This window comes from Oncorhynchus mykiss, chromosome 10 (genome assembly GCF_013265735.2).
Source record: "Oncorhynchus mykiss isolate Arlee chromosome 10, USDA_OmykA_1.1, whole genome shotgun sequence".
In the NCBI taxonomy this organism is placed as follows: domain Eukaryota; kingdom Metazoa; phylum Chordata; class Actinopteri; order Salmoniformes; family Salmonidae; genus Oncorhynchus; species Oncorhynchus mykiss.
In genome coordinates this window covers 42,110,215-42,122,955 of record NC_048574.1, presented here as the reverse complement: position 1 = coordinate 42,122,955, position 12,741 = coordinate 42,110,215, and the positions used below count along the sequence as shown (strand labels likewise).

General features: G+C 41.8%; 2 protein-coding genes across 2 annotated transcripts in view; both read right to left on the bottom strand.

Moving 5' to 3' along the window:
• The window catches only part of LOC110533898 (protocadherin alpha-C2), a 33,325-nt gene extending 27,602 nt beyond the window's left edge, over nucleotides 1-5,723 (bottom strand). Inside the window, exon 1 of the mRNA XM_021618493.2 lies at nucleotides 3,236-5,723. Within this exon, the coding sequence (XP_021474168.2) occupies nucleotides 3,236-5,584 (2,349 nt within the window). The 5' untranslated portion in view covers nucleotides 5,585-5,723. The remainder of the gene's footprint in view (nucleotides 1-3,235) is intronic.
• A 2,044-nt stretch (nucleotides 5,724-7,767) lies between these two features.
• Nucleotides 7,768-10,799, bottom strand: LOC110533112 (protocadherin alpha-2-like). Its single transcript, XM_021617206.2, has one exon. It carries the CDS (start codon nucleotides 10,700-10,702, stop codon nucleotides 8,294-8,296), a length of 2,409 nt encoding a protein of 802 aa, XP_021472881.2. The 5' UTR covers nucleotides 10,703-10,799; the 3' UTR covers nucleotides 7,768-8,293.
• Nucleotides 10,800-12,741: the final 1,942 nt, after the last annotated feature.

The window sequence follows — 12,741 nt, the reverse complement described above, 5'->3', positions numbered from 1 at the left end:
AACAACAGTGTTTGAATATGGCTTATAACGCAGTATTAGTAATTGGCCCTGTGTAGTCCCAGAGAACCAGTATTCTGACTCCCAGAGAAATGTTATCTATCAACAGCTCAGAGAGTGGACTGGGGAAATGGAATCACACAATAACGCTGTACCATACACTTTCAGCTAAGACAGGATAAAAAGTACAACATTAAAAATGAAACAACATACACAGCCACTTTATGAAATATGTCATTTCAGTGTGACACACACTTAATCTGTAAAACAAACAAGTGAAAAGCTGTCCTTAATCAGAATCCTTATCCCAGCCACCCAACATAGAGGTGGGCTCTATGTAATCTCCTGCTCTCAGGGAGTTGGTGATTAACCAGGAGCATAACGAGACTCAATCCCCTCAACTGGTTCAGTCTGCCTCTAGAAGCACTTACAAGGAGTTTGAGAAAATATTGAAATCTTATTAAGGATTAGTATGCCACACTTTTCATGAGAGCCTGCTGTAATACTCTGAAACCTGGGAAAATGGCAGAGAGAAAAGAAAGAACACAAATGTGAGAGAGTGAGAGAGCATGTGAAAGAGAGAGAGAGGGACAGGGACAGAGACAGAGAGAGAGACAAAGAGGGAGAGAGAGAGACAGAGAGAGAGAGAGAGAGAGAGAGACAGAGACAGGGAGAGAGAGAGACAGAGAGAGAGAGAGAGAGAGAGAGAGAGAGAGAGAGAGAGAGAGAGACAGAGAGAGAGAGAGAGAGAGAGCGAGAGCGAGAGAGAGAGAGAGGGGGGAGCAGGGCTCTAGCCCAGACGTGTCTCCCTGAAGTTGCGGTATCGCTCTCAGTGCAGCAGTGAGCGTGAATCCTCCTACCTTCCACACATAATGCAGGTGGGATTGCTCCAGGGCTCCGGCCTGGAGACCCAGGAGCCTCTAATCCATGTATCTGCCTCTGCCAGATGGGCCAGGCGGAACCACAGGCTTGATCCACTTACAGCTGGACTCATCTATGTCCTCTGTCAAGGACTCATGCTCAACTGACCCGTGGGACGGCATTACGGAAACATGCTATCATTTCCTATCCTCAGTGAGAACCACAACACACAGTCAGAGTTGAGCTCCGAGGAACAGTGGCATAAAATATATGCAATGCAGTCGCTAGAAATACACTGCAGAATTCATGGGCCGAATGCATGAGATATGCTGAAGTGATGCATTGATGTCAATGGGAGGTGTACATGTAAGTTTGAGATACACAAGCATCAGATGTTATGCAATGAGAGCCAAGATTATCTCTGCCCAGAGAGACTGTGGAGAAATGGCTACACAAGCTGTGACGGACACAGACCAAACACAGAGAGTGCAAAGAAAGGTTAACATGATAACATGGAGGTTAACTTGTGAGTTAAACAGGCAGGCAGGACCGTCTGTGACCGTTTCTACGCACAGGCCCATCCACAGGGGCCATGCACAGAGACAGATAATGGGCACGTGAGAGCATAGCAATGATTCTATGATGATTAACCTACATGATTAACTGAGCCACTGACATTGAGATTATACTGTACTTTAGATGAACAGGTTAATAACGATGAAAACCCTACATTCATATTAATACTAATTACAGTAGTTAAATGTGAGATTCCAATTGAAGCTGTTAAACAGATACGTGTAAAGAGGATCACTAGCATAATGAGCCTCAGCGAACCACAGTCTTTCACCACTCTAGTTCATAATCCCCCAGCTAAATAAATGACACACATCAGAACTCATTGGAGATCAATGGGAATGTAAGGTTATGATGTTTTTCCCTTTCATCTGGAACTGAACTGATTAAAGTTCATTTCAGTGAAGTTGTGTAACATAAAATCTCCAATATCATCTTAAAGCCTATATAAATGTTGTAAGTATGGAAAGGCTGAGCTTTTGATGATCTGTGTTTGAGGAACATCAGTAAACCAGAAGGGTGAAGAACACGGATGTGTAGCTCGGTGGTGTTGAAATAGGACAATAGACTACTTCAGTGTATACTGTATGTCGCTGTCCACCCCGGTGGTGCTGAAATAGGCCTATACTATAGAGTTGAAAGTGTGCCTTCGTGCTTCAGAAAACAAAGGAAAGGAAGGGTCTGCAGCAACAACGGAAAAATTATAAGAATGGCTTATCAAGAAAAACTTCCAAAAGGTCTATATTGAGGTTAAAAAAAGAGTTGGAGCACTCGACAAAAAAAGGGCAGAGATCAATTGATTTTTGTTCATTTTAATCAATTGTACAGGACACGAACAGATAAATGACGTTTCGACCTATACTGTACCTTCAGTATCCAAACGTTGTTGAATGTTGTAGATAGAAATACCATGAATAGAGCCAACATGATTCCTTGTTCTTTACATCGGAGAGGCATGTTTGTTGTACATTACATATTTATATTTGAATGTTACAAAATGTTGGGTCATACTGAAAGCAAGGCAGTACTGATGCTGCTTTCCACACCAGTGGTGCTGAAATAAGCCTATATTATACCACAGTACAGATGCTGCTTTCCACACCAGTGGTGCTGAAATAGGCCTATATTATACCACAGTACAGATGCTGCTTTCCACACATGTGGTGCTGAAATAGGCCTATATTATACCACAGTACAGATGCTGCTTTCCACACCAGTGGTGCTGCAATAGGCCTATATTATACCACAGATGCTGCTTTCCACACATGTGGTGCTGAAATAGGCCTATATTATACCACAGTACAGATGCTGCTTTCCACACATGTGGTCCTGCAATAGGCCTATATTGTACCACAGTACAGATGCTGCTTTCCACACCAGTGGTGCTGAAATAGGCCTATATTATATATACCACAGTACAGACGCTGCTTTCCACACCAGTGGTAGTGAAATAGACCTATATTATACCACAGTACAGATGCTGCTTTCCACTATCGTGGTGCCGAAGCACTAATTCTGCTGTCCAGCTCCGTGGCTCTGGGATAGGCCTATACTCTACTTCCGTAGGCTACTAACGCTGATGAAGCAGCATTTGCTGTTGTGAAATTTGACTTCAATTCACAATTGAAGAAAATGTCAATGTCAATTGATCATCCAACAATAACATTTTGATAAAACCCAAAGCCATGAACAGTGAATTAATAAAACAGAGTAACAGACCTAGTACAAATTGTGAATAGTAAAAAAGGCTTACCTTTATCTAAACTCAATGACAAAAAAAAGCATTATGAAAAGTTATCCTTACCTTCTCACTGTTTGGCAGAGTTCGAGTCCTTTGGAAAGTGTCCCCTCCATTAATACTGATCAGCTTACCATCAGCAGGTGGAAACGGCGTTGGTGTGTCGGAGCTAAAACACACGTCATACTGCTGGGTAGATTTGGAGTAAGACCAACTGCCGTCAGGGTGCGTGGTGATCATTGGGGAGCTGTACCTGCTGAAACTGCCGTCTGACCTGTGGCATTTTACAGCTATTAAACTGATGAGGATCAGTATAAATATCACTGATACTGACACAATGGCGACGAGCAGATACAGATTTAAATCTGAGAAACTCTCCTCCTTTACAGGCAGCTGTCTGAAAGTTGTCTGTGTGTCACCTGTACTTTCAACGACCACAACATCAATAGACACTGTGGCAGACCGTGAAGGTTCGCCATTATCAGACACCAGAATGACCAACAGGTGAGTTTTTAAGTCATTGTCACTCATTCGTCTCTTAGTCCGTATTTCTCCATTGCTGGTTCCTATTCTGAAGAGATTGGTCCCCTTTGGTTCAGAGATGTGATAAGAAAGCAGCGCATTATAACCAGAGTCGGCGTCTACAGCCCTGATCTTGGCCACAAAGTATCCCGCTTCAGCAGAATAGGGAACGTTCTCAGAATTAACGGCGCCGTGGTCAGAATATGGCGGGAGAATCACAGGACTGTTGTCATTCTCATCCAGGATAAAAACGTTGACAGTGACGTTGGTGCTTAGTGGAGGAACACCAGAGTCCGTGGCCTGAACGTGGAACTGGAATGTGTTTATCTCCTCGTAGTTAAATGACTGCAAGCTGTATAGTTCACCAGTTAGAGAATTTAAGTTTACAAACAAAAAAAAATGCGCGTCATTGGGTCCCGATATTGCGTAAGTAAGTTTAGAGTTTTCATCGATATCAGGATCATTCGCTGTCACGCTGCCAACACGAACCCCCACAGGACTATTCTCCTTGATATACACGTTTAGTATGGGCTCTGGAAAACTTGGCGCGTTGTCATTCACGTCAGAAATGTGTACAGTAATAACACTAGTGCTGGAGAGAGGTGAGGTCCCCTCATCTGTGGCTTTAATAGTTACATTATAAAGAGATGCACTCTCTCTGTCCAGAGGCCCGTCTACAACTAAAGAGTAATAGTTTTTATAAGACGACTGTAATTTAAAAGGAACATCTCCGATTACTTCGGACTTGATGAGTCCATTTTTCCCACCGTCTTTGTCACGCACGTTTATTGAAGCAACAACGGTTCCTTTCTCAGCACTCTCTTTCAATGCTACAGGGGGTGACGTCACTATGATCTCTGGGGAATTGTCATTCACGTCAAGTATTTCAATTATGACTTTGCAATAGGCACTCCTTCGTGGATTACCTTTGTCTTTTGCTTGTACACGGATTTCAAACGCAGGGTTTTCCTCGTGATCCAAACGCCCTTTAACTGTTAATTCACCAGTATGCTGGTTGAGTTGAAAGACATGTTGTGTGCCCATTTCTCCTTTCCCAGTGAATGAGTATTCGATTTCACCGTTCACCCCCTCGTCTAAGTCTGTTGCGTTTAAAGTTAGAATTAAAGTTCCAAATGCAACATTTTCTGACACTTGCACTTTATAGAGAGATTTGGAGAAAATCGGAGTATTATCGTTGGCATCTATTACGTGAATTACTATCTGTTGAGTTCCGGATCGTGGAGGTTTTCCACCATCAACAGCAGTCAGTACAAGTTTTATCACATCCTGTTTCTCTCGGTCTAAAGCTTTCTGTAGTATTAACTCAGAAGACACACTCTGCTCGCTGCCGCTTTGTACATCTAGAGAGAAGTGTTCGTTTAGACTCAGTTTGTAGGTTTTCACAGAGTTACTTCCAACATCCGAATCACTGGCGAACGGTAAAGGAAATCTGTCCCCTGGAAAGGCGGATTCAGTCATATTGACAACATGAATGCGCTCCGCAAACGATGGTGGGTTGTCATTTATGTCCACAATGTTTACTTCAATACGATGGATATGCATAGGATTATTCAATATCGCCTCAACATCAATGGAGCATTTTACTGAGTTTGAGCAGAGGGCTTCTCGGTCAATTCTCTCATAGACAAAAAGATTACCTGTCTTCAAGTCGACATCAAAATACCTCCTTTCGGATCCCGTTACAATGTGAATCTTTCTCGAAACCAGTTCTCTCAAATTTAGATTTAGGTCTTTAGCGATATTTCCAACAAATGTGCCTTCATCTACCTCCTCTGAGACGGAATACACGAACTGTCCAGAACACAATCTCCATGAACAAAGCAGCAGAAGATATTCTATCCAAACACGTCTTCTGTGGTCACACAGGCCCATCGCTGTACAAGGAATGCTTATTGCAACAATACTCAAAGGGAAAAAATGAACATAGGCTAATGCTGGCTCTGCTAGTCCGTGCTAGTACAACCAAAGTGATTTTGACAAACTATAATTTCCCTCTCCTGTCAAAACAAACCACTGGTTTCAACTCGATTCCTTTTGTAGTATTCACTAGAGGAGGAGTCCAGCATTATTCCTCCTATTAATAATTGTCATGGTCAACAGCGACATCCTGTGTTTTCTGTATGTATAGGCTACAGCATAAATAAATATTGACAAAACGAGTCTGCTATGTGTCAATTACGCCACCGTGACTCTTACCAAACCAATTTGGCCAAATCTACCTTTTAAAGAGTACTATTTCAAATAAAAGGATAAAACTATAACAAGAACGCATCTTCGAACTATAAAAAAGCTGGGTTGGTCATGCGTAATTACGCATGAGTATCCAAAACGAGTAAGAGTTCTGCGACATTGCAAACATGACCAAGTAAATAATTTAGGGTGAGAGACTTGCTAGCACATGACAATATGGTACGAAGGGCTTAGAAAACTACCCCTGGCAGTAATGAGACTGCTGATAATAATTTACGTAAATGATGCAAATGCATTTGCATGTCTATGCTGGTTGTTACTTCTTCAATAAACAACACCAAAAACTATACAATTTTGACAGGTTCAAAGAGAACACGGAGCTGGATTTGACCTAACCTAAACATACCCAAGTTGTACTATCTCGTCAAGTTAAAAGGGATTCAAATTAAGAAGAATATGTAGAATATACATGCAAGATGATAACAATTTGTCAGTAAAAAAATACATCTAAACTCAATGACAAAAAATATATGTATTTTAAAAAGTTGTCCTTACCTTCTCACTGTTTGGCAGAGTGTGTCATTTGAAAAGTATCTCCTCCATTAATACTAGCCACATCTGCCCACATCCGCATCCTCAGTCACTGGGAGAAAAAATCGATCTCCCGCAGCAGCGTTTTCATAAACATTTAATTTATGCCAGTGAATTTACCAAGAAAGAAGGTTCATAATCATGTATATCCAGTATCTCTATTTCAACGCGAAAAATGTTCAGATGATTGTGCGTAATGGCCTGCACTTCAGATTGTTCTCACACAGCTCCTCGCTGTCGATTCTCTCATTCACAAACAGGACGCGAGTGTTTAGGTTCAAAACATAATACAATCTGAAACATATGGGACTCAAGTTCCCGAAAATTGAGGTTGAGGTCCTTGGCTATTTCTCAACAACGGTTATCTTGTTCACCTCATCTGAGACAGAATAGACAAAGAAGCAGCAGAATCCGAATCCAACTATATCCACAATGCACGGAAAGGCCCATCGCTATGCACAGACCTTCTGTGAGTTGTTTACAGTAGATTCATAATATTGCTAACATCGCGTTGTATAAGACAAATCTCTAGTATACCACGGTTGTTTCTACACACATGCCTATCTAAAGTGGATCCCCTGACTCTACCTTCAGCAGTGGGAGTTAGGGGAAGAATGAGCCCCACATAGTTGTCAGCTGAATATACGGTCTACAGCGACACCAAGTGCTCTTACTGCGCTCTTAAACAAGAACACAGCCTTATCTGAGTTATTCACGATGTTAGAATCTAACATGAGGGGTGTCTACACAACAAACAAATAAACAAATAACCAAATTGATCTAATGAATAACACTTTCTTCCAAAATGTATCTTCTCGCTTAGCCCAACGTGCCAAACAGCGGATGACCAGTATGGCTAGACATGTTATGGTGTTCACAGACCAGTTTTTTTATTTATTTAACCAGGAAGGGCTCATTGAGATTTGAAATCTATTTTTCATGAGCGTCCTGGCCAAGATAGGCAGCACCTAGTCATTACACAATTATAGACAGACCACATTAAAATCTACAGGTAATCTAGTAAAAAAAACATTGAATTCACAGGAGTATAAGAAAATTATAAAACAGTCAATTAAAAACATTGACAGGTTCAGAAATCAGCATCAAAATCAGTCATCAATAATTTAAAAACACCAATCGGGACAAGTTCTTCCAGTTTAAAAGTATTTTGTAAGGCGTTCCAAGCCGATGGCGCAGAGTACATAAAAGCCCTTTTACCAAATTCAGTTCGGACATTTGGAACAGTTAGCAGGATAAAGTCCTGCGAACGAAGAGAGTACCCACCACATTTATGACGAATAAAAATGGCAAAATAAAATGGTGGTAAACCCAAAATGGCTTTGTAAATAAAAGTATACTGGTGACTGAGCCTACGAGAGCCTGGAGAAGGCCAGCCAATCCTAGTTGGTTTTGCAGTTTAAAATAAATCTGAATGCTCCATTGTTGCTTCTACAAAAAACAACTGAACTACTATATTTCGACAGGTTGGTATATTTATATAATAGAGGAGACTATTAATAACAATGCATCAATTGAATCGAGAAAACATGTAAGCTGGAATGAGACTTACACTAACCAATGCAACCGTATGTCGCTGTCCATGGTGCTGAACAGAGACGCCTAACAGCGTACCGTATTGATTTTGAGCTTCTTTTTAGCTAACCAAAACCGCACCAATACAATTTGAACTGTCTTAGTAGTAATAATGGATTTAAATTCGTGCGATAGATTATTATTATTTTTTTTTTTTACATATTTAAGAAAATATTTACAAAGTACAAGCAAGATAATAGTAATATTTCAGTGGGAAACAAACGACAACGCAATGAAAAAAAGCGCCAAATGAATAGTTGCCCTTACCTTCTCTGTGTTAGGGAGAGTTCGCGTCCTTTGGAAAGTATCCCCTCCATTAATACTGATCAGCTCACCATCAGCAGGTGGAAACGGCGTTGGTGTGTCGGAGCTAAAACACACGTCATACTGCTGGGTAGATTTGGAGTAAGACCAACTGCCGGTAGGGTGCGTGGTGATCATTGGGGAGCTGTACCTGCTGAAACTGCCGTCTGACCTGTGGCATTTTACAGCTATTAAACTGATGAGGATCAGTATAAATATCACTGATACTGACACAATGGCGACGAGCAGATACAGATTTAAATCTGAGAAACTCTCCTCCTTTACAGGCAGCTGTCTGAAAGTTGTCTGTGTGTCACCTGTACTTTCAACGACCACAACATCAATAGACACTGTGGCAGACCGTGAAGGTTCGCCATTATCAGACACCAGAATGACCAACAGGTGAGTTTTTAAGTCATTGTCACTCATTCGTCTCTTAGTCCGTATTTCTCCATTGCTGGTTCCTATTCTGAAGAGATTGGTCCCCTTTGGTTCAGAGATGTGATAAGAAAGCAGCGCATTATAACCAGAGTCGGCGTCTACAGCCCTGATCTTGGCCACAAAGTATCCCGCTTCAGCAGAATAGGGAACGTTCTCAGAATTAACGCCGTGGTCAGAATATGGTGGGAGAATCACAGGACTGTTGTCATTCTCATCCAGGATAAAAACGTTGACAGTGACGTTGGTGCTTAGTGGAGGAACACCAGAGTCCGTGGCCTGAACGTGGAACTGGAAAGTATTCACTTCTTCGAAGTTAAATGACTGTATGCTATATATCTCACCAGTTAATGAGTTTATGTTTATCATTGTAGACAAGGGTTTGCCATTATTGCCTCCTAATAACGAATAAGACATCTGAGTGTTTTCATTCATGTCTGGATCATGGGCAGTCAAGCTGGCAATAAGCCCTCCAAAGGGACTATTTTCCTTTAGATAAACATTAAATATAGTTTCTGAAAAGCGAGGCGCGTTGTCATTCACATCAGCGACGTAAACAGAAATGACACTGTTACTGGAGAGAGGTGGGATGCCTTCATCTGTAGCTATAACGGTTACATTGTACTGGGAAGTAGTCTCTCTATCTAGAGATCCATCTACCACTAACGAATAATAGTTCCTATAGGAGGACAGCAATTTGAATGGAACCGAGTCTACTATTTTACAGTGTACTTTTCCATTTACACCCCCGTCTTTATCAGACACTGTTATTAGACCAACTGCTGTACCTGATCTTGCATCCTCTCTGACTGCATTCATCATTGAAGTTACTGAGATCGCTGGAGCATTGTCATTGACATCAATCACTTCTACCAAGACTTTACAATGCGTTGTGCGAGGACTAGCACTCCTGTCTTTGGCCTGTACATGCAGCTCAAACGCAGCATTCTCCTCGCGATCAATAGTTCCTTTAACTGTGATTTCACCAGTCACTTTGTTCATTTGAAATGCGTCCAATGTTTTTTCCTTCCCGTGGCTTATCAAAGAATAAACGATTTCCCCATTTACACCTGAGTCCACATCGTTTGCGTTCAGTTTTATTAAATGTGTGCCAATTGGTATGTTCTCTGCTATACGTACTTTGTACAATTGTTTGCTGAAGACGGGACTGTTATCGTTCACATCTATCACATTCACTATTATCTGTAATGTCCCGGATCTGGCAGGTGTTCCTCCATCAACAGCAGTCAGTAACAACTGGATCACAGCCTGTTTCTCTCGGTCTAAAGCTTTCTGTAGTATTAACTCAGCAGACATGCTCTGCTCGCTGCCGCTCTGTACATCCAAAGAGAAATGTTCATTCGGACTCAACTTGTATGTTTTCACTGTATGATTTCCTATATCAGCATCGTCAGCACTGGGCAGGGGATATCTTTCGCCTTGAAATGTGGATTCGGTTATATTCAAAGTATGAACATTTATTGGGAATGAAGGTCCGTTATCATTCATATCTAACACATTGATTTCTAAACGATACATGTTGAGAGGGTTCTGTGCAATGATCTCCAGGTTTAGAGAACATTTCTCACTAGTCATACAGAGTTCCTCTCGGTCGATTTTTTCCTTCACAAACAGAGCCCCGGTCTTTAAATTCACATCAAAATACTTCTTGTTGGAGCCGGAAACAATCTGAAACATATGAGACTCCAGTTCCTGAACATTGAGATTCAGATCCTTGGATATATTCCCAACAACGGTTCCCTTGTTCACCTCCTCTGAGACAAAGTAGATAATCTGTCCCGAAGATAAATTCCATACGCAAAGAAGCAGTACAACCGGAATACAGCGATATCCACAATTTACAGCATGGCCCATCGTTAAATCCACTGTTCACCCGACGCTTCTAGTGTTCTAAGAGCAGACATATATTTCAGAAAACAACCACATCTTATGCCGTCGCGGAAGGGCTGTCGTTTCAGATGGAATCTGACTGTGTGTTATTCTGACAAAAGCCTACACAGCACTGATAGCCACAGAAGGAGGGGCCCTAGAACGAAATCAAGGTTTCATATCCACGGTCTACAGCGACACCCTGCGTTTTGCTTACTAAACGGCCATGACACTGCTCAATGAGAAGAAAAAAAAACGCATTACCTATGCGTCATATGTTAGCAAGAAATGCAACAGTTTAATAGCAAATAAGTAAACCATATGTTTGGAATAATATATCATCGTTTTCATCTAGTATGTTGACAATTGTTTATGAGGTCCCTGATCTCGGAGGTTTTCCTCCATCACGCTTGATCCCAGCATGTTTCTCTCAGCATGTTTCTCTCAGTCTAACGTTTTCTGTAGCACTAACTCTACTGATGTACCAGGATCTGCCTCAGTACGCACGTCTAGTGTGAAAGGGTCATTTGGGGAGAGTTTATCTCTGTAGGTTTGCTCCCTTACTCCTGCAGGCAGAGGACATTTAGCTCCTGGTGCAGTTAGCCCAGCAATCCGAAACGTCTGTGATTTCACATGAACATGTGGTGCGTTGTCGTTTCTGTCCAGTATATTACTTCAACATTGTACATTCGTAAAGGATTAATCACAATATCCTCCAAACTTTCAGTGCAAACAAGGTCGTTAAGACAAAGCTTGAAGAAACCCCCCGTGTTTAAATGTACTTAAAAATGTTTCTTAAATGTTCCCGTTTCTATCTGGATCCTGCTTGCCTCCAGTTCAGTCACTTTCAGATTTACACCCTTAGCCAAATTCCCAACAAATGTCCCCGGTTTTAACTCGTCGGAAACGGAATAAGTAATTTGTTCAGACTCAGCACCCCGAATACAAAGCAACAGCCAAAATAGATTCACAATCCAAACCCATTCACGGTTCTCGAATGCAGTCACTGTTAAGCAATCCTTTCACAAAGGTAATCCGAACAGTGTGACGGAAATAAAGAGAACCAAATGAAAACAATGGATGATGTTGCTATCCTAACGAGAAACATTAACCTCACCGTCTGCCACCTCATTACAATTTCACTGACAGTCGGTGTATAATAGGCTTTGTCCTAGTCATTAGGTGGAGTTGAGTAAATTAGCGTTTTGCTGGTAGACACTGACACGGTGTGGAGAGTTACTTGAATGATAAAAAAGCCCACAAGAGAACCGTAAACTGACTCCAGAGAAAAGAGCTGGCATAGGCTATAGGAGGGCAGAATGAAAAGCAGTGAAACGTTTTGTGCAGTGCTGTTAGATTCTGATGTGCAATCCAACTAGATACATGTCTGGTGGTTTTTATCAGTAAAAAGTCAGTCGTTTTAAAATAAAGAAACTACGTGGAGTCTGATTTCAGCACCATGGAGAGCTCCCGTCCAACCGCCACTCTGTTTAGCGACTCTGTTAAGCCAGAACACAGGAGCGGCACTCAGAAGTCAGACAAGAAACTCATCCTGCCATAGAACAAGAACACAGTTTTATTCTGAGAATAATTCCCGACTAAATAGAGAGAGAGAGAGAGAGAGAGAGAGGCAGAGAGAGAGAGAGAAAGAGAGATAGAGAGAAAGAGAGAGAGGCAGAGAGAGAGAGAGAGAGGCAGAGAGAGAGAGGCAGAGAGAGAGAGAGAGAGAGAGAGAGAGAAATAGAGAGAGTGAGAGAGAGGCAGAGAGAGAGAGAGAGAGAGAGAGAGAGGCAGAGAGAGAGAGAGAGGGAGAGAGAGAGAGAGAGAGGCAGAGAGAGAGAGAGAGAGAGAGAGGCAGAGAGAGAGAGAGAGAGGCAGAGAGAGAGAGAGAGGCAGAGAGAGGGGCAGAGACTCTGGAGGACTGATCATTTGGTGCAAATCCGAACTACAACATCTAATTGATCCCCTCAAAATTCGCAAATATCACATTTGGTTAAAACTGAAAAAATTACTTGTAGTGACAG